This window comes from Copadichromis virginalis, linkage group LG4 (genome assembly GCF_057382275.1).
Source record: "Copadichromis virginalis isolate Kocher_CV1m ecotype Utaka linkage group LG4, C_Virginalis_male_GT1.1, whole genome shotgun sequence".
Lineage (NCBI taxonomy): Eukaryota > Metazoa > Chordata > Actinopteri > Cichliformes > Cichlidae > Copadichromis > Copadichromis virginalis.
The window spans coordinates 20,968,726-20,991,340 of record NC_140621.1 but is presented as its reverse complement, the minus strand read 5'-3'; the positions used below and the strand labels follow the sequence as shown (position 1 = coordinate 20,991,340).

At 44.0% G+C, this 22,615-nt stretch overlaps 1 protein-coding gene across 2 annotated transcripts in view; it reads right to left on the bottom strand.

The window, feature by feature from the left end:
* prkcab (protein kinase C, alpha, b) overlaps window positions 1–22,615 on the bottom strand; it is a 130,206-nt gene that overhangs the window by 79,303 nt on the left and 28,288 nt on the right. For both annotated transcript variants that reach the window (XM_085454154.1, XM_085454155.1), the window contains exon 3: window positions 838–920. In XM_085454154.1, coding sequence (XP_085310280.1) covers window positions 838–920 — 83 coding nt within the window. The remainder of the gene's footprint in view (window positions 1–837; window positions 921–22,615) is intronic.

The following is a 22,615-nucleotide window of genomic DNA, read 5'->3' as shown; positions in this document are numbered from 1 at the left end:
CAAACTAGCAACATCCACCACCTCTGTTTTTGATACTTTTCTCAATATGGTCAAGTTTATCAGCCAAAAGCATGCACAGGCACAAACTTGACAATTTTGTCACATTGGCATGTACTAGTACGATATTTTTGACATAATGTCTAAAAGTGAATGCAGTCTTTAAAGATTTTAAAACACATGAGAGAGGTTTTATTATCTTTTTATATCTGACAGCTTCATCATCACATCCAATAAATCTATCAAATCCTACATTAAATACATCCTAACAGCTACGCTACAGACAGGTAAATGTTGATCATTTAAACAACTCTGAGACAGAACCACATTGTATATACTAATTTACCTACATTAGGCCTACAGCATTTTTTCCTTATTGATGTTCGCTTTGGTTGTAAATGGAGTGAGAAACGATTGAATCAGGGTTAGATTTAATATTGCTTTTAATTTGTTCATTTTTTGTAGTTTTTCTGTGGGATTATATAACTAACAAAAATAGTGCGGTAAAGGTTATATCACCCATCGCTATTTCAGCAGATGTTTTGTGAACACATCATTATAGAAGGAAATGTTAATTTATGCTGGGCTAAGTTACTCATGTATTTTCATGCTTTACTCTTGTGGACTCTCTTCATTACACTTTCTGTGGAGACTCTAAATATAGTGGATAAATCCTGTAATTAATTCCTACTTCAGTGTTTACACACAGAATCACACTGAGCTGTGACACGTCATAGAACTTACTACATATGCTATATATATTATTTGACTGGGAGTGCAGATAGATGCACTCAGGTGTATGCACAGAAAAACCTGGAGTCATGCAAAGCATTCACTTACATCTGTATCGGGACCCTTGTCGGCTCCGGGACACGAGAAGGTGACAAACTCATGGCACCGTTTGTGGACCACGAAACAGCAAACTGAGAGAAAAGAAGAAAGAGCAGAGAGTTTTACAGGAACAACTTATGGCACAATATTGTGAGCTGTTTTGTCTTACAAGTTTATGAAGGCCATTCAACCATAAAATCTGCTTCTTTAAAAAAAAACATTTGCATTCACAAAAAAGTACCGTCAATCCAAGTTTCAGACAAACAGTTACGAGATAGAAGGAGACACAAAGAGGAATGTACTTGTCCATTGTCACAAACAAATGCAAGCAGACAAACAGACTGAAATGCATGTGTACACCCACACTCACACCCACTCAAAAAATGTTTCTGCAGCTCTCGGCTCTTTACAAGCTGTTGGGGTTGATACCAATTGTATCATTGTCTCCCACTGAAATGGGATCCGCCTATACCAAAGTGTCACTCAGCGTGACACGGCTGACATGACATCTGACGCTGCTATCAAGTCAGCGATAGTGGCATTTACATTTGGACTCTGCCGCTGATCTGGAGGGGGGGGGGAGCAAAAATGTGGACATCTGTGACAGCTGGCGCGCGAGCTGACTCCCTCTCCGTCTCTCACTCTCTGTACCCAACAGTATTTTTCTCTTGCATTGTTTGAAATTCTTCATTCTTTCTTCTTTATCCATTCTCACACAATCTGTCTGCTTCGCTCATTGTCAAGCTGCCTGCTTGCTCATGTGCACTACTGCGCTCTCCCACTATCATATATGTGTGGTTTTGTCTGTAATTCTGCCAGCAAAGCCACACAGTTGCCAGACAATCTGACAAGCATTGGTTAAACAAGAGAAATTAGTTTGCTGCCGTCCAAGAAACAGCAGGGGTTTTGACTGAAAGGCAGTTGTATCATTCTGCTGGGCTAATTAGATACTTTTCAAATAGATAGTTAGATACTCATTTAGAGATCATTAGCATAACTGTGAGCGTCTTCAACATAACGCTTTAGCGTAGCCCTAATCCTAAACTAATAATCAACTGCGATTTCTTTTTGTGTTCTTGCCTGTGGTTAGTGCCGAGCTGGTGGCAATGTACAGTATGAATTCATCTCTTTGAGTAATAAACACAAAATGAAGCAGAGAGGGAGGGGATGGCACACAAAGCTCAGCAAAAATAGTAGCCCACAGTGATTTATCCCTGCTCTGAAGCTGTCATCTGTGCCATTTGTCATTTTCATAATGTACAGTACACAACAGCCAAACCAGGCACTCAGTACAGGTGTAAATGCAAACAGTGGGGATTTATGAAATCAGGTCCATCCATGCTTGCAATATTGCTATATGAATCTTTGGTCTGTCATCGCACACATAAAATGCTATGACTGAGATGGGATTCACTGATGTAGTTAACTGGGTTAAAAACTGTTGTGAAAAAGAATTTCCAAAACTATATTAAGGGTGCACTTGATTATCACACAATAAACACAAAGTCAGTTAAACTTCAGGGATATCATTATGTCCAGTTAGGAAGCAGAAACCTTTGTGAATCAGTTTCACCTTCTTTCGTATAAATTAAAAGTTACATTAGGCAGAGTGGAGAACCTCCAAAAAGTAAAGGTTTAATAGGTGGTTTTCACAGACCATTGCTCTCTTTCTGTTAGTCCTGACTGATTTTTCTGTAGCTTTGCCTTTTGCTAGTAGCCTAGTCACTCCTGCTAGCATTAGACGCTACCATCAGCCCTTTTAGGTTGCAGAGGTAGTTCAGCTTCTTCAGGATACATGCTATCACCACGCTGTCATCTTATTACTATAATGTACTTGGAATTCTGTACACCACTAAATAAAAACATAATAATCACATAAGTATGATATGCTGCTAAATATGTCTATTAATGACAGTATCCAATGCTAGCATGCTAAATACATACTAATGGGGAGGCACCAAAAACTGCACTTCCTCAAATGTACACTCAAGACCGACTCCAAAAGCAACTCAATCCCCATAGACTCCTATACTGAAAAGCCAATTTTACAGCAAAAATGAATGCTTATGCAACATACTCATTTCAATAATTCTGAGAGGTAAAGCCATACATTTCAATGGGCATGACAGATGTTTGTGATTGGAGAATTTAGTCACTAGTGATTAGCTTGACATGACCTCACTAAGCCGATTCACTGAACTGGACTTTTAAACTTTATTCATCGTGTTAAGACCTAAGAATCGTAGGTGTTCTATTAAACATTCTAGAGGTCTACATGCAATAGTTTTTAGGAGTTACATTTTTGCATTTTGTTTGTATGTTACAAGTACTTACAGTAGTAACAGGTATCTGTGTCTGTGTGATGAACCCATACAGTTTATCAGTGTCCCTCACTTGCCAAGTTACAGTGCTAGTCTTTAGCCATCCTGCATTTGTTTATATCATAAAAAAAACAAGTCAAGGTATGAACCAGTGTTAAGTCTACATACAGCAGATAACGTAGCAAAGAACCAGTTTTAAATTGATGCTTTAGTCAGTGTGTTATTAGCAGCCTGTTGGAAAGCCACATAATTTGTTTTTGGTGATTCCCAAAGAGCTATTAGTCAAAAATTTGGCATATCTCGGCAAGGTGTGCAGTGTGTCCTTAAAAGATTTGAGGTAACTGGAAGACAAAAGAAGAGAAAAGAAGAAGGCTAAAAAAAACACTACAGATGAACGGTGTCTGAAATCATATTCTTAAGAAATAGGGAAAAGATGTATCTGGGCCTTCAGTTCAGGGCTCGCAAAATCGCTAGCCCGACGTCCCGGAGCTAGCGATATCTCCGGTCGGGCGACCAAAACCGAGTTGATCCATCTACTGTTCACCAAAGACGTAGCTATTTTGATCGAGTCTTTAAGAATATGTAAAAATGAATTTGCTAGATCTGTATCAATGTGTCAGATATTATTTCACGTCTTATTCTGAATTTTAGATGACTGTTTAGCTGGAGGAGATTCATTTCCAAAAATGGCCTACATGTTTCCTTGATGTGGCAGGGCTCACACAACAGATAGCATGATCATTTAAATGCAAATTTGCCAACCCAACCACCTTAAATCTTTTTTACTTTTAACTTCTAAAAGGTGAGATCAAGGTCCCTTTTTTCTTCAAAGCAACTGAAAAACACCAGTGTTGAATTCACATTAGACTTCTTGAAAGAGCGTTTCAACATTTTATTATTTCATTTTTCTCCTATCGGTGCATGCTGATTATATTAGTAATTGTTTTGGTGCTGACCTCAGGGCATTCATACCCACTTCATATCCACCTCCAACTTGCCCAAAAGTCAAACTTTCAGTCCTCCCATCCCACATCCTGCCCACTCAGCCGTCATTCAAATTAAGAAAACATTTGCTTAGATGCAAAGGAAAAGCACAAAGCACATAAAATCTGCTGCGTGTATTTTCATCTTCTCTAACACAGAGTTTTACTCAGCAGGATTAATTCTGAGTGCAATCATCAGGTTTTTCTTTTTCTCCCTGCAGCCTACTAACAATATGTGAATCACGCGTGTAATGACGTCTGTAGTTCTCTCCCTCTCTCTGCCCGTCCATCAGCACTCCTCACACCCTCGGCTACACACCCACATGCCCATTACTGCCTCTGTTTAGTGCTGATCCCTGACCGTTTGAATGTCTGCTGGTAAGCTGAGCTGACCGACTTGACACTGATCCCAGTTCAGAGGTGAAGGAGGGCACCTAAGCTGAATATAGTGGAAGGGATAAATCTAGCTTTGGACCTTGTGCGCCTGAGTCCAGGAGAGTGTGCACGTGTCAGGAAAGCTTAACCACACTTACACAAGTCAGAGACTGTGCTTCTCTGCAACTATAATCCTTGGCATTGACTTTCATGTGCATGCACACAGAATGATACACACATAAATCTAAAAGCCGTCTTACAAAAGTAGAAGCCAACACTGCATGCTGCCGCGGCTGAAACACTGAAGCTCTCTGGGAGCTTATGGGAAGTTACATGCACTCAGTAATTTCCATCTATACAGTGCTGTGCAAAAGTCTTGAGTCAACCCTTACTTCATTGAATTTTCTTCCAAGGAGCCAGGCTTTATTATAAATTTTAAGTGGTCCTGAGAAATTGTTCTCCAGCTTTTCAGAAGGTCTTTTAAAGCTTTTCTTTAGACATTAGCTGCTTTTTCCACCCATTTTGCTTCCAGTTCTTGTATCTGACCATTTTATAAAGAACTGTTTTGGTTTGTTTTTTTTGTCAAGCCACATAATACCCAACTAAAACAAGAACTCTAAAGCAAAAAGGAAAAACACCTAACTCAAGTAATAAACCACTATTGCATAAACTTAGCATATCTCATAAATTGTTTTAGTGGATGGTTAGCTGTCAAAAAGCCAGTGTTAAGGAAGGTAAACAGAGGGAAAAAGCTGAAGTGTGCCAAATTACACAAGAACTGGTCTCAAAATCAGTGGCAGCAGGTTTTCTGGAGTGATGAAATCCAGAGTGGAGTGAAACAATGAGTTTACACCCACCTGTAAAACATGGTGAAGGTTCTGTCAAAACTGATGGAATTATTAAATATAAGCACATTCTGATCTACCATGTAATACTATCTGAAACACTTCTGATTGGCTTTATTTCTCAGCAGGAAAATGATCCCGAACACCCTGCCAATGCAGTAAAAGCACACATGGCTAGAAAAAGCACATAATGGATCACTTTTAGTCATGGACAGGCCTCCCCAGAGCCCAGACGTTAACATTATTGAAGCTTTGTTAAAGAGATGACCAAATACTGACTTTCAAGCTCATTAGAATTGTTAAACTGTTTGTTTTGAATTTCTTTGCCTTATATTCTTCCATTTATGTTTATACATCACTGGACCCATTTCACATTTCCCTAAGAAAATATAAAGAAATGATGGGTAGCTCAAAACTTTTGCACAGTATCTTATGAACTGAAGTAACAGAAAATAATTTTCTCTATTTCTCCTGTGTTAAAGGAGTTTTGTTATAAAGTGCTGGAGGAGAACTAAAACGCACTAGAATTAATCTTTCTGGTGACTCAGAGGGATGTGACTGACGAACTCAGTAGTGAGAAGAGCAGTTGTCTCCAAATGGTTTCATTCTCGCGGGGAGAAAGCAGCGGGAGCAGAGGTGACAGTAACATACTGTATCGTCAGGGATATTATGATTAATTACTATGGGCTTTGTTTTACCAGCCTAATTACATAAGCACAGAGATAAGGGGCTTTGGCATTATAAAGCAGCTTACACAACATAAAAGCGTTCTCGCAAGCGTGCGTGTGTGCAGAAGGTGGAAAGCACATGTTTATATGCATCATCCCAGTGCCTGTCTCTATAGGTGGCATGGTTTCACACATACCATTACATCCTTACCCCTTCTCCTCTGATCCTTTCAAGTGTGTATTTAGCTCTGGCTAATCTGGGAAAATTGATAATCTACCGAGCCACCGTTAATAGAATTATGATGTGCTCCTGCCCAGAAGAAAAGCTTGCAGTGGAGATATGGGAGAGAAAGCGCGCAGGACACGGGCAGCACAGAACCAACTCAATACCCTCCAGACACATTCAATCAATCCACGTCCCCCAGAGTGCATCTGAACACAAAGAGAAAAGAAGCTTTGATCTGAGATCCGCAGGAGGAAAAGGAGGAAGTGTGTGACACGATGGATGAACAGGCAGAGAAGGTGGAAACAAATCCACAGGGGTTCCCGTGACTGTAGAGATGGATGCTTCCAGTTAGAAATGCTGCTCAAACAACAGCTCATCGTTTTCGCTATGAAATGTTATCGAGGTGATGCTGGGTGACAGCTTCTTCACCTAGCCCTGTCTGGGAATTGCTCGCAGCCTCTCATAATGCAGTATCTTTTAAATAAACACAAAGACAGGTTTCGTCCCAAGCAGGCACGTGACTGTGTAAAATGCTCCTTTTTGTCCCCTCCACCCTGATCTCGACTGTGCTCGTTCTGCAGCAGATCTTCTGTCATTTGATGCAAGGCAAATGTCAGAGAAAAGGAGCGGAGAGGAAAAGAGAGGTTTCTTGTCCTCTCTTAGTTATTTTTAGGGTTGGTTCTGGCCAGGGCTGGAACAGCGTGTACTGAACTGTGACGTGGTGAAAATGTGAGGAAAGACATTTCCCCTGCACTTCTCTTTCACCTGCCTGGTAAGTGGCACGCGCTGATACAGACATCCAGCCGCATCAACGTATCTGAGGCCGGCATGTGTGTGAGAAACTGAGAATGATGAATGAAAAGCTATTGCTGCCACAAGCCTGCACAAGTACTCAATGACAGATATGGAAAAAGCTGAAATATAACCATGTACAAACGAGCCAACACAATGCATCCGGCAGACAGACGAACTTCTAGCCTGTGTCAAGTTCTCGTCAAATTTTGATGCACTTCAAAGGTCAGGGAGAAACTATATCCATGAGTCACTTTACCATCCTGATTACTTGCACTAACCCTTGGCTTTTACACTTCAACATGCATGAGTTCATTTGGATTTAAAGAGGCTTGTTAGAGGTTTTGAGCAGTCTGGCTCTACCACTTGACTGAGCAACCTTTTGGAAAATATAGAAATCTCCAACATTCTGCTCAGCATCAGATCGTGCGAAAATATGACCAGATGAAATCACATTTCCGGACAGAATCCATAGATGCATAAACAAAGTTGGACATCTGTTCTAGAGGTTTTGACCGTTAAAGGGTCCCAATTTTTTGCTTGTTTGCAATTGCTTTAGTCTCTAGGAGATTTGCATGGTTTCTGCAAGACATGTTGACTAACCATCAAATTGTGAAACTTGGAAAAAGTGTTAAAGTTGTGCCTTATTACTACAACCAACACATTTTAAAAGGTGGAACTTTTATACATTCTCAAATTTTCAAGTTTCACAACCACTCAATGGTTATTTTGAAGACCAGTTGGTACTCCGAGCCCAGCCGTAGCAGTCAGAGGTAGCCACAGAGTCGCAGACTGGTCTCTAGGACTATGTGACTGAGGCCTCATACTGTATACAGTTGGGGAAATAATTGATCTCCTGCTGAATTTGTAAGTAAGGAAAACATCACCTAGTACTTTGTGGAAGAAACCTTGATGGCAAGAACAGCGGGAAGATTTTTCTTGTAGTTGGTCACCAGGTTTGAACTCATCTCGTGAAGGATTTTGGTCCCCTACTCTTTCCAGAAACTTTCCAAATCCTTTCAGTTTCTTGATTGCTAAGTTTGCTCAACTCGAAGCTTGAGTGAGCAAACTTAGAAACTCGCCAGGGGATCAAATAGTTGTTTATATAATTATGAGGTGAGCTGATAAAAGTCATTTGAGATTTTAAAAACAGGAAAGTCATCAGTTGCCCATTTGGTAAAAATGTGCCCCAAGTAATAGACTTGATCAGAGTTATAACTGTGAGAACACTGTTGCCGACTAAATTGTGTCAGTATATACATCTCTGTTTTTGACACTGCCACTAAGAAATGAAGTACATGTGCAATATACCGGCAAGCAGCATCTACATGGAGAGGGGGGAAATGAACGGTGCTGAAGCTACAACAAAGGCCTGGAAATTTGATTCCGGGCATACATTCAATTATGCATAGCATGGGCACATAAAAGGCAGAGATGCAACAATAAGGGCGCAAACAGAGAGTTTACATGAGCGTGTAACCTTGAAAGCAACAATAGAGCTATTCACAAAGACCACTGAAGGAAAAAGAAAACAGAAGATGAGAGCGGAATGGAGAAATAATAGAGCTGGAATTAGAAGATAGTGAAAGATAAGATTTGATGAGGACAGAAAACAGCATTATAATCTTTCTCCTGTCATAAATTTGCAAAAAACTTCCCCAGAAGTCTGTTTGTGCCTACCAATTATTACTGTCACCACAACATCCTGCTATTTGAATATGCATGCATGCAAATGCAATTGTTTATAAATGTGCACATAAGACATTTCTGCTTGTTAGTGGGAAGTTGCAGAAAACAGGAAAGAAAAACCTTAGCCGAGGTTCAGCACAGTAGTGGTGCGATAGTATCCTTGAACATGGTTTAAGGACACTGGATTGGTTGGAGAAATTCAGATGGAGTTCAAGGTGATGCTGGCCTTGTCAGATTGCATCTTAGTACTCGGTGGCCTCTCCTAGTTTCCATCCACACTGCACTGCAGGATGACAGTTGATGGCATTTATCATCTTGGCCCCCTGCCTTCTGGGATCTGTCTTTAGGTATGCATGTCTGGATGGGTAATAGAGTAGACACACAGAGCAGTGATGGTGTCCCCAGGTACGAGCTTCTTTTCATGTTTTGCATGTTGTGGTTTGTGTTTCACACATTCCCCTCTTTTAAAATAAACCTACTAAACAGCCAGACCAGACGTGTCGAGGAAATTCCATCTGTTATAATACACTTCCGTGTGTTTCCCCATATATCTCCTTAGTGGTTCACGCCAGGAGCAATATTACAGCTTCTGGGATTGCAGTTGGTTCATTAGTGTACAGTGTAGACTGATCTCAATAAATCTGCACATGAATATGCAGAATCTATAGGCAAGCCATGAGACCTTTGGTACCAGAAGCTTCCTTGTTTGCATTCACAGCCAGCTTGTTATTTGATATGTATTGATTAATAACATTTGAATGAGCTTTAGCTGCATGCAGATAAACATAAAGCACAGGTGGAACTAGATTTGTTGAAATTCAAGCGTGAAACCATTGTTTATTGTCAGATGTTAATTTAGTTTTTCTAGTTTTAAGATTTTTTTTCTCTCATATTAGCATTCAGAAACTCTGACTAGGGTATGGAAGGGTTGTCACCAGAACCAACAACAATATATAAACAATAACCAACAATAGTCAAAATTTGAGACGATAACACAAGGCAAAAAATGGTTTTTAGTGGTGGAAACAAGCTTCCATTCTAATAGATACAGGATACAGGAATTCATTGCCAGAGTGTTTGCTGGCCTCACCAGAAGTTTACACAAGTAGTTTACACAAAGACTCTGTTTGGATCAGCTGGTTTGCTGTGTTTGTGGCATGCAGAGTGCCCTCTGGTGGACAAACTATGCCACTTCAACAAGATGTTTGAAGGGTGTTTCACCCGTTTCTTCTTTATCCATGTATTTTTTTCATTATAATTTATTTGCTGTTATAAATGCCACACATCGGCAAAAAAATCCTAGATTGTATGTCAGTATGCTAATATTGCCATTTAGTTGCTAGCATGGATGCAGACTTCTTATTTTCCAAAATTTTAGCTTTATTTACACCCTCATAATATATTTTGGTAGAATATTCTGCATTGTTAGACAATCACATAAGATTGTGCATTATTAGGAATGATAAATAGACCACACTCAGTCAAATATGCACTCTTTGCAGCAGTAGTAGTGTTTGTATAAAGGATGGCCACAGGGGGAAGGGATCAATTATTTTAAACTAAAGGTGGGAGTGTTTGGCTGCTAGACATCTCTGAGTCACTCAGGGGAAATGGTGATACTGCCTCATGAATTTAATATGACTCTGAAAACAAATGCACTCATGTGCACACATAGACTCACGAGTACACGGGTTAACGCACACATATAGGTACGCAGATGCATTTTTACATTCTTTCGGTTGTACACATTTTGAATGTGCACAGTAATGAAGCATATATCAGGGACGTCTTAACACACTCATCCTTAAACTCGCTTGATCTCAGTCACACAGGACACACACACAGCACGTACGCGCACATCGGGCACCACTTTGTCTCGTTCTCTTGTCTTCTCAATTACTCACAAAGACACATGCTTGGACATATATTTAAACCCAACCCCATTTCAGCGAGCGATGTACTGTCTGCAGGGGTCTGCCTTAGAGCACCCTCTGTCTGCATATGGATCAGATATCACAGCAATAGTAATGTCATGAGCTTGGTTAGCTGTTAGAACTCACAGTAGAATGACTGTTAATAAGAGGTGCGAGCGTCTACAGTTAAGAAAGAAAGAATCTTTCTTTCTGAATATTGCATTCATGCTATGACGCAGTCAGTTGCCAGAGGACTTCTGCGTGCTCAACCTACACACAGAAGACGCGACGAGGCAAAAGCTAAAGGTCATGGCCAAGTCCAAGTCTGGTGCCGGGGGAGACTCTGATACCAAACATCAACATGAGAACATCTTCTGCTCCTACGGCACTGCACGTCCTAGACTAATTTGTTGAAGACAAATTAGTCTAGGACATTTCAGGACATTTCAGCTTCAGCTGCTTCTCCTCAGTTCTCACTCAATTTGTTGTTTTTTATCTCTAGTAGAAAAAAGTGAGAAGTGCCCAAATGAAACTTTCCATAGAAAACACCTCGATTAGCTCTGTGCTAGAAATAAACACCACTTAGGATGTAAACACATTTACTCACTGAATATGATTATATAACAGTTGCTACTACTGACCATAGGTTATCTGACGCTACAGGCAGGAAGGCTGCTGCAGGGCTGTAATGCCAGCTGTTACATCTGATAAAACGTGGCAGCTTAGCAGGTTGGTTCGCCTGCTGCACAGATGTGCCAGCACTGATTTCCGTTCATGACCTTCACCTGGCTCAGATTCTCGCATGCTTCACATAAATGTAGTGAGCAGGGTTGCTTTAAAATTTCTTGTACAAGACGAGTGAAATGCATTTATGATGATATTAAGTGTTCCTCAACAGTGCTGAAGTACCAGCATGTAATCTGGCCTTTCTTTGATAAATGTACCTGCTGGGACTGGTTTGAGCTGGGGGGAGGAAGACAGAACAAAAGGCATGTTGTGGGTGAGAGTCAGGTATAAATGTTTCTATCAGGGAATATTGAGAAGTTTAACAAATGGGTAATGGCAAATGGGTCACCTGCTCAAAACTGAACTATAGCAGCTCCCTTGTAGTTTTATTCTTAACTTCAAAAATCATGATTCCTGGAGGAGCAAAATAGGAATTTATTTACACTCTGCTCTAAATACAGGCCCTGCTCTCCTCAAGATTTGCTCCAAGTAGCTGTTTTTAGAAAGCACATCAAAGATCTCCCCGCTGATCAGAAACCGCGGCATCAGATCAGTGACAACGATGACTGTGTTGCAGGTACAAACACGATGACTGACTTACAAAAAAATAAAAAACACCTTTTGCGGGTAGCGGATTGGAACGAGAAGTCAGCTTTGATAACAAGTATACCTGACGGTGCTTTGGTTAAGAAGTGTGAATCATAGCAAATATGCTGTACACATGAATCATGATTTCTCTGCTGGTGCTGGGAGACTGGAGTCAGGTGAAGAGATGCTGCCTAAATTAGGATCAATCATCCTGGCCTTTTGCAAATATGAAACACTGGGTATTTTTTGTGAATAACAAGTGTTTTTTTTTTTTTAAGTAAATTAGTTTGTTTATTCTCACAGGTATACATATACACAACTATGAGTTTCAAGTTAATGTGTCACTTTTGACTCTTATGCAACACCAGGGTGATAAAAGGCATTAAGGTGTTAATACACATGATAAAAGCTTAATCAAATGCACTTAATTAAGCGTGGGTGTGTATAATAGTGTTGTGAGTCAGTAGTTAGACGCCTCCTATCTGATCGGCTGATGAGCTGATTCTGGGTCAGCTCAGGTGAGTTTTCTCCACAGCAGGTGACAGGACAGGCTCTCGCTGTGAGGTCTGCCTTCTGCTACAACATATGCAAATGCGCATGCATTTATACATGCAGATATGCATGGAGGGGAATGCCAAAAATACCTTTTTTTTTTTTTTTTTTTGGGCCACTCCACCTCTCTGGGAACTCCGAGGCCCTCCCAAGGCCTATCTCCCCTCACCACACTCCCTGCCGGTAACTGATGCCCTCAGGGGTCGGTGCGTGGGTGGTTCTTGGTTGGTGGTTGGTGGGTCTTGGTGTCTGGGGCTGGGCGCTCAGGTATGTACCAGCTCACTCCCGGTGACTACTTGGCGGGGCCTAGTGCCTGTTGCTCGGTCAGGCCTCTTCCGGGGCAAAGGGGGCCCTCGGGCCTCCGGCCTCTGGGCCTGCGGCTCGGTTCACTCTGGCACAGCTGGCTGCCGGCAGAGCCGGCGGGCACGTCACTGCAGCCCCCTCTGGCTTCTGCTCCATGGCTACTGGGTGACCCCTCATCTGGGGCTCTCCTCAGCCCTTCAAAGGAGGGTGGCACGGATGCCCCACCGGTGGTCCTCGTTGGGCTCTCGCACTCTGGGGCCTCTGGATGTCTGGAGCCTGGATCTCCTCCATGCCTGCTTCATGCCCTGGGGGACAGGGCTATGGCTCTCTACACCCTCTAGCAGACCATTACATGGGGAAACCTTTTGAATACAAGCGCGCTGATCCACACAGGTGTGCACACGGGTGTTCACTGTTCATAGACATAAACTACACCTTTATTGGCTGCTATTTCCAAGCACATTGTGCGCTGTCGGTCCTGCTTGCTACACAACAACATTCAATATTTAGTATTTCCTGCTGTTTACACTTAGCTAGATTAACGTGATGCTGTTGTGTTTAGTATGTTGCTCTGTTTTTTTTGCTTGTTTTCTCTTCTTTTTCTCTCAACAGGTGATCCAGGAGTTTTTTTTCTCTACTTTCTCTTTTTAAGTGCCCTTTCTCACTGTCCCTCTCCCCTTCTGTTTTTCTTTTCCTTCATCTTTCTTTCTCCCTTTCCTATCCCTCAGTCATGTCTAGGGTTGCCAACTCCCTGAAAAATAAATAAGGGACACCTCGTGGCCAGGGCCGGGCAACCCAGTTGTCTTCACCCTTCCCAGCAAGGCTGGACTGGGACAAAAAATCGGCCCGGGCATTTTGACTAGAGACCGGCCCACCAGGATAAAGATTGAAATGTGACGTCATTCAGGGATAAAACCGCAAAGGATTCTGGGAACTTGTGGCAAGCGGTACTAGCGCACGCAGGCTTTCAATTGAACTCAGTTACACAGCGATAAAAAGAAACCCAAAAAATGGCAAGAAGCTGTTGTATTATTAACTGCAATAGCCGGTCGCATGACAGCCACGGGAAGCCGATGGGTAAAGAGATCGTTTTTTTTTTTTATCGGATTACGTCGTTGAAGTGAAAATTTTTAAGCCATGTTTCCGAAGTAAGAGCCGACGGATGGTCTGGATATACCAAATATAACATCTCAGAACACTCCAGCTCACATGTTAGTCTGCTCCAAGCATTCCCACAAAGGTCAGAGTTTTGTAGTAGTTAATGCGTCATTTTTCTTAACATAATTGGTGATATAGGTTACAAGCAAGTCTGGCGCTGAACAGAAATTGTCGCGCTATGCTCCTTTATTTATTGTACATAAATAGTGAATTGTCCTGACACAATATTGCGTTTCGCTTCTGTTATAACCATGGTACACTGACAAAACCATATACTTTTATTCACAAGATAAAACAGTTGTTTTGTATCACTAATTGTCCATTGCGATTACAACATACAATATTATTGTCACTGCTACATTTCTGTAATGCTACTGTAACCGGTTTCTGCTTCATCCCGCTGCAACAGTTCGGCCCAAACAGACTCCTCGACTCTGCGTTGTGTAGTGTTTTTAAAAAGACAAGGAGTCTCTGATCGATCGTTGCCACGGTGTATTATCAGTGCACAGGCTCGCCACACACCACTCCGCACAGCACACTACGGCAGAACATCTCATTAGCATTCCGCTTTAGCATGCAGTTTCACACATTAATAAACAAATGAAAAGTACATAAAACTGGTGTTGGACATGTGTCCACTAAGCACTTATTACACTCGGTGCTCGTCAGCTAATCAAACATGTTTTATGTGTCTGTACTACTTAGCTATATTGTGTGCGGAACAATACAACTCACCTCTCGTATGGCTACGGCAGACTGGCAGCGATTACTGCAGCCAGCCACACCGAGAGGGGGGGCGCTGTTTCCCCATTACACTGATATTTGTGGCAAGTGGAATAATACCACATAAACACTGTTACACTACCAGAAATTATTTCCACTACTAATTAATTACTGTTGAGCTCAAAGGTCCTATTAATAAACTGTTAATGAATGTGTATTTATGAAGACGATTTGTGAGACTGGTAAACTTATGATATGTACAATAGTCTTTCGTTCTACACGGTGCGTTTCAAGGTCCTGTCCGTCGGTAAACTGTACCTGGGCTTGTTGCAGTGACCTGAAGTTACTAAACTTCATGAGTGTATGCACTCACTCCAAGAAGCGTATAATTATAAATCTGAGCGTGGTGAAAGTTGGGCAGCACGCTGACGTCTTTTGTCCACTCTTTCACTCCTTTGATTTTTTCCTCGTATCTTTTCTTTGTCTTTTCGTCGAGTCTGTCTTTGTACGGACCGGCATTGTTCTCCTTTTGTTTTGTACATTCCTTTTTTGTGCGGCAAAGAAAAAAAAGAAGGTATTGGAACCGGAGAATGAACGTTTTGCGGTGCTGCAAATGTTTGCATTTGATGCGGTACTTGGATTGTTTTGCCACGAGTTCCCGGCATGCAATGCGCGAAAATCACGTGATTGCTAAACAAGGGGGAGGGTGCATCCAGCCTCCTCGGCTGTAATTGGTCCAGCCCAGAGTCGATCATGACCAATTGGCCAATCCAACACCTTTCATTATATATACCCTTCCTAAAAAAAAAAAAAAAAAAAAAAAAAAATCCATCGGCCCATAAAAACAAAAAATCGCCAGCGGCCCACCGGGCAAATGCCCGGTATGCCCGATGGCCAGTCCAGCTATGCTTCCCAGTGTGGTAGCTCTTTTTTTGTGTGTGAAATTATTTTTTAACCATTTGACTTGAAGTTGATTTAAGCAGATGCATATTCTTTGTGATATGAACACATGGGAAACAAATGATCATTTAGCCATTTATTTTTAGCTCAAAATGACAACATTAACACAGTAAAACAGGTCTCCTTCTTAAACAGAAGCCTGTCATGCTTAACTTTTGAGAATATAAGTAAATCTTTCTTTAAAAGAACTCTGTCCTGCTTAACTTAAAATTATATAAATTAATAGAAAACAATAGAAAGAAAAATATTCTTGTAACTGTGCACATATAGTGCATTTAGTACAATTGGCTTCAGTTGAGGTATTATTTCAGCTTTTCTAATGCTAATCAGCTGCTCCTGTTTGTAAACCCGCTTGTTCCCATGATTACGCATCATAACTCATCATCATTATTCATCTATGTTGTCCGAAAGTCTCCTTATATTTCAATCGCATCGCTATAAGTGCAGTGTTAATTTCTGCCGATAAGTTCCACTTTGTTCTTACTGTTTGCTGCGGTGATGACGTCACATGCTTTTACGACGCTCCTGCCGTATCACGAGTCCGAGGAGCACTAGCCATGTTTTTTCTCCATGAGTGTGGGGGAATAGCGATCTCCAGCCGTGTGCGTTCCTGTGCAAATGTGAGTCAAAATCCCTCCAGTTCTACGAGTCTATTTCCACTTATAGCACGGGTTGGACTTTGACATTGATTACAGGGGGTTTATGCTAGGAGATTTATCGAGAGTGGTAGAGGCATGTGACTTACCACCGTAGCATTTGTTGCGGGTTGGATCTGTGTACCGCGGTTGTGTTATTTAGCCACAAGAGGGCACTGAAGACCATGTAATTGCTGACCTTTCCTAATTTGGGGGCATTAGGTCTTTTCTGTTGTCTGAGATATATAGATATTCTTGTTTCCTGCCTGTTTAAATGGGATTGTGGGACTTTCTTATGTCAGAGCATTCAGCTGATTATTTGGGTTACAGATCATTATATTGGCATGATGTTGGGAAGTGACGAGTGTTATATTTATATGTGAAAATTGTTTCTCCTTGTTTCTTGTTATTCAGAACCACACGTCTGTCCACCCCTCCCACATTCGTTAAGTATGCCTACTGCTGTACTGTTGAGCTGCTATTAACTTCCATTAAAGTATATCCGGACATCACTCTCTGTGCCCCACTCTCTGACCGGAGTTTAAGTCCTGAGGGAGCTATCATCCCAGCATCCCAGAGATAACTCTCTAACAAGTGGTCCTTCGAGCCGGAGAGATAGCTACTCTGAGGACGACATGGAGTTTAAGCACCAGGATATCCCTGACATATCCGTGCGACGGAAAACTCAGCGAGAGAGACATCTCCCGGCTTACTTTGATGATTATGAAGTTGAATATCAACCCAAATCAGGTACATCCACCGATAAACCAACAGCAGGTGCAGAGGCAGGGATGGCTATAGATCAGCGCTCTGCCAGGCAGCGCTCGACCGCTTCACGATCACATGCCTCAGGTTCTCAATGCAGTAAACCTAGATCCCAGGCTAGTGGTCACTCACCTTCGGGAGGCTCTATCATCGCAGGGCTAACTGATTTGCAGACAGCGATGTTGGAAGAGAAGATGAAGGGCATGGAGCTAGCAGAATTGCAGCGGCAGATGATGGAAGAGAGTCTAGCTGAGGAACAGTGTTTAACATTGGATGCTCAGGCCCGGGAAGCCCTCAGTAAGAAGGAAGAACTATACATGCAGCAAGAAAGGCAAAGACGTCAATTAGACGAAGAGGCACGTACTGCTCACAACACCAGAGAATCTATTACCAGACGTCTATCAATGCAGCGTCGACTCAAAGAGAAGGAGATGGAGCTAAAGAGAGCTTCCCTCATTGCTGCTTTTCTTCGTGATCAAGAAGATGGGCTGCTAGCACCTAGACCTTTAAATAACTGTGAGTATGACTCAGGCCTGCAGGCTTGCAGCAGTGGTGCAAACTCCCAAGTGAATCTGTCAGAGCACCCAGCACATAACGGACAGCAACGTAATATGACCAGCTATGCGAATGCTTTCCCACCTTCCATCTTGCCAGTGGATGCATCAGTACCAGATTCGCAGCCCTTACATCCCACCAGCTCCTCGTCTGTCCTGGAGCCAGTATCTGAACCTCTCCATGAGTGTCCAACGCAACATATCAGTCCTGCTATGGACACTCCCTCAGCTGGTCATCAGTATGGTCAGCAGCCAGGCGGAAATCACCCCTCTATTACCTACTCGACTCAGACTCTCCGACCTGCAGCAGAGGACAGCTCTAATATTCCTAACCGACAATCACAGCCTCCTGGAAAGGTGAAACACCAGGGATGGCTTCCTCCAGTGCCATACTCAACACCCAGTCAGTTTCTACCGCTTCCTGATTTACCGTCCCGCCTGCGGGATAAAGTCGGACCAGCTGGCTGTGGGCCCACGGCGCCGTCTTTACAGTCCGAGATACAGTTGCCACCTACTGCCAGCAATGGCAACAACTTGATGGAACTGCTAATTGCCAGCTCGTATGGGATCCCCAAGCCAGCACTACCTTCTTTCGCCAGTGGTAAGGAAAGTGATTTCGCGCTTCTTAAGATGGCTCTGGACAGTCTGCTTGGTAGCCATACTCATCTCACAGAGCAGTTCAAATATCAAATCCTTCTGGAGCAGTTAAAACTACCAAGTGCTCACAAACTAGCACAAGCATATATGCATGATCCCCTGCCATATACTACAGCACTCCAGGCTCTCCAAGACAAATATGGTCAACCTCGTCAGCTCGTACAGAGTGAGCTTGGATCTATCCTGAACTCTCCCCAAATCCGGGTGGGGGACCCAGAAGCCTTCGACAACTTTGCTCTGGATGTGCAAGCTTTAGTAGGTATGCTTCGATCACTGGACGGTGAAAACGGCTACGAACTGCGATGTGGCTCTCATGTCGATAAGTTACTGAGTAAGCTCCCAGCAAGCTACAGAGATGGGTTTGTTGAGTACAGCCTCAGTCGTGGGATACTGAGAACTGGAACTGACAAGACATATACCCTGCCAGATTTTTCGGCCTGGCTCCAAGTGAAGTCGCAGGCCAAGCGCATATCTATTAGGGCAGCCGACATGTTTCAGGACCAGACCAAACAAGGTCAGAAAGGCAGGAAAAGCCAAAGATATCCTTCCACGGTGTATTACAACACAGACAACAGGAAGGGGGATGGAGCTCATCTGGAACCAGGTCATCGGACACCTCCCAGTAAAGGGAAGATTAAGCCGAAACCTTACTGTCCATACTGTGACACCCGTGAGCACTACCTTAATCTTTGCCCCAAATTTAAGACACTGTCCACCACCCAAATTGCAGAGTGGATCAAAGATAAAGGTTGTTGGCGTTGTGGACGGAATCATGCACCTGATGTGTGCACCCTGAAGGCACCCTGTAAAGTGTGCAAACAGCAACATCTTACAGTGCTGCATGAGGTTTGCCAACAGGAGCCTAGGAAAGTCCTGATGGTTGGCACTGCCCCAGATACGTCCACCATCTACATTGATCACCCAAACCGTCCGCATAAGGTCCTGCTAAAGGTTGTGAAGGTGTATCTGTACAATGCTGGGTATTCATTGGAGACCTTTGCTGTACTAGATGACGGTTCTGAACGATCCATCATCCTACCACCAGCCGTGCAGCACCTCAATCTAGGGAAGGAAGCCGAGACACTTCCATTAAGAACTGTTCGTCAGGATGTGATTCACCTGCAAGGGGCCTCGGTCTCCTTTGAGATTTCCCCTGCCCATGATCCTAAGGTGAGATACCACATCCATCATGCCTTCACTGCTGACAAACTGGGCCTCTCCGAGCACAGTTATCCGGTTAAGGCACTCATGCAAAAATATGCACACCTGCAGGGACTCCCACTTTCCCCTGTCGACAGGGTGCAGCCTTTAGTCCTTATTGGCTCAGACTTCCCTCATCTGCTTGTCCCAACGAAGCCTGTACGGTCTGGCCCTCCTGGGGGTCCATTGGCGGTCTGTACCCGCCTTGGGTGGGCTCTGCAGGGTCCAGCTAACTTAACCCAGTTCGCTGTGGAAGAGCAACAGTGTCTCTTTACTGGGTCCCCAAACAATGATCTCCTTCAACATGTAGAACGATTGTGGAAGACAGATGTACTCCCATACACAAATGTGAAGACCGCGACACGTTCTAAGGAAGATCAGAAAGCACTTGAAGCTCTTGAGCAGCGCACAACCAGAGTGCAGGTGGAGGGAGTGACAAGATATGCAACGCCCCTCCTCCGTCGCAAAGACAGTCCTCGCCTCTGGGCACCCAGACTGGCCTTGCTACCACAGCTACGGAGTACTGAACGTCGGATAGCGAGAGACCCAGGGCAGGCTGAAACCTATTGTCAGGAAGTGCATAAACTGGAGGTGGTAGGCTATGTTGAGAAACTATCCCCCGAGAAGGTGGATTGTTCGGGCGAGTCATGGTATCTACCCCACCATGTAGTTCACCACAACAACAAGGCTAGACTTGTATTCAACTGCTCATACCAGTACAACGGGCTCAGCCTCAACAGCCAGTTGCTTCCAGGTCCAATTCTGGGACCTTCACTGCTTGGGGTCCTCCTCCGCTTCAGGGAGCATACTGTGGCCATAAGTGGTGACATCAAGGCAATGTTCCACCAAATTCGGTTGCTGCCTGAGGACAAACCTCTGCTCCGCTTCCTATGGAGGTCTATGAGGAAGGATGAGGAGCCAAGTGTGTACGAGTGGCAGGTTCTGCCTTTTGGTACAACGTGCAGTCCTTGTTGTGCCACCTATGCCCTCCAAAGACATGTCAGGGACAACAGCCAGGGTAATGAAGATATCTTGGACACGGTGGAGAGGGCCTTCTACGTCGATAACTGTTTGCATAGTCTCCAATCTGCAGAGGAGGCTAAGACACTCATAGATCGGATGCAAGAGTTACTCGCCAAAGGGGGATTCGAGATTAGGCAATGGGCCAGTAATGTTCCATCGGTGGTGGAACACCTACCAATGGAAGCCAAAGCAGCCAGCACAGAGCTTTGGCTCTCCCAGCACAGCCAAGACCCAGAAGAACCAGCTCTGGGCCTTCGTTGGAACTGTCTCACTGACCGCCTTGGATACAGGCATCGACCTGTGGAGTACTCTCTGCCCACACTGAGGAATGTTTACCGGGTGATGGCATCACAATATGATCCTCTGGGCTTCCTCATACCCTTCTCAACTCGAGCAAAGGTTCTAATTCAGGATCTTTGGAAGGCAGGAGTTGGATGGGATGAACAAATCCATCCTACGGCCTTACTAGACAGATGGACACAGTGGGAGAAGGAACTAGTGAACTTGCCACAGGTGGAACTACCAAGATGCTATGTCTCACCAAGAGCCGACGTCGGGAGACCGGATAGAGGGGCTCACATATTTTGTGATGCCTCCGAAAGAGCCTATGGAGCAGTAGCCTATCTGCGAACACAGGACTCCCAAGGCGGCGTCCACGTGGCATTCATGATGGCGAGGTCAAGAGTAAGCCCCCGGAAACAGATTTCTATGCCACGTTTGGAGTTATGTGCAGCTCTTGCCGGAGCCCAACTGGCTAGAGTACTGGAGACCGAGCTGGCATTTCAACCCAGTGACATTACCCTATGGAGCGACTCAACAACCGTTTTGACCTGGATCCAATCTGATTCATGCCGCTATAAGGTCTTTGTTGGTACCAGGATTGCCGAAATACAAGATCTTACCGAGGTGTCAAGTTGGAGGTATGTCAACACCAAGGACAATCCGGCTGATGACCTCACGCGAGGGAAAAGCCTTCTCGAGCTGGGTCAACCAAACCGTTGGACTCAGGGCCCACCTTTCCTTTTAACGAACCCTGATACGTGGCCAACTCTCCATGAAGGTGAAGGTCAAGAAGACGATGGGGAGCTGAGAGGAACAGCATTCTGTGGAACCACCACCACATGCAGTCCACAGCAAATGGTGCCAATTTCCAATTTTGGCAAATGGAGTGAAGCGGTTAAGGCTACCCATCGGATCCTTCATGGGGCGGCTGCTGATCACGAAAACCATGTCATGACTGCTACAGATGTATCAGCTGCTGAGCTGCATCTCCTGAAACAAGCTCAAAATGATAGCTTCCCCGAGGAATTACAGACCCTGGTTGCTGGTAAGGCAATTCTTAAGCAGAGTCGCCTGCTAACACTTGCTCCAGAGTATGATCCGGCTATTGGACTGATAAGAGTTGGGGGAAGACTCAGAAGAGCAGAAGGTCTGGACTTGGATGCCATGCACCCCATAGTCCTTGATCCGCAGCATCCGGTGACTAAACTACTGATCAGGCAATACGATGAGCAGCTGTTGCACCCTGGGCCAGAACGAGTGTTCGGGGAGATGAGGAGGAAATATTGGATTCTCCGAGGAAGGGAGGCAATCAAGCGGCACCAGCACAGCTGTGGTGAGTGTCGAAGGTGGCGAGCCAGTCCTGATATTCCTCGGATGGCAGATCTACCCCCCGCGAGGCTGCGCCTATACAAACCACCCTTTTGGTCCACTGGGGTCGACTGCTTTGGCCCTTACAACATCAAAGTGGGACGGCGCACTGAAAAGCGCTGGGGTATCATATTCAAATGCATGACTACGAGCTGTGTGCATCTTGACCTGTTGGACAGCATAGATACCGATGCCTTTCTCATGGCTCTGCGTCGGTTTATTGCACGCCGGGGCAAGCCATATGAGATCCTATCTGACTGTGGTACCAACTTCAGGGGAGGAGAGACCGAACTGCGGTCTAGTTTCTCAGCTCTTGAAGCCCCCATTAAAGAGCAGCTGGCGGAGCAGAGGATTGAGTTCCGGTTCAATCCACCAGGTTCCCCCCATTTTGGAGGTACTTGGGAACGGGAGATAAGGTCTGTGAAGACAGCTCTTCAAGTGGTGTTGGGAGCCATACGGTGACAGAGGCAGTTTTGCAAAC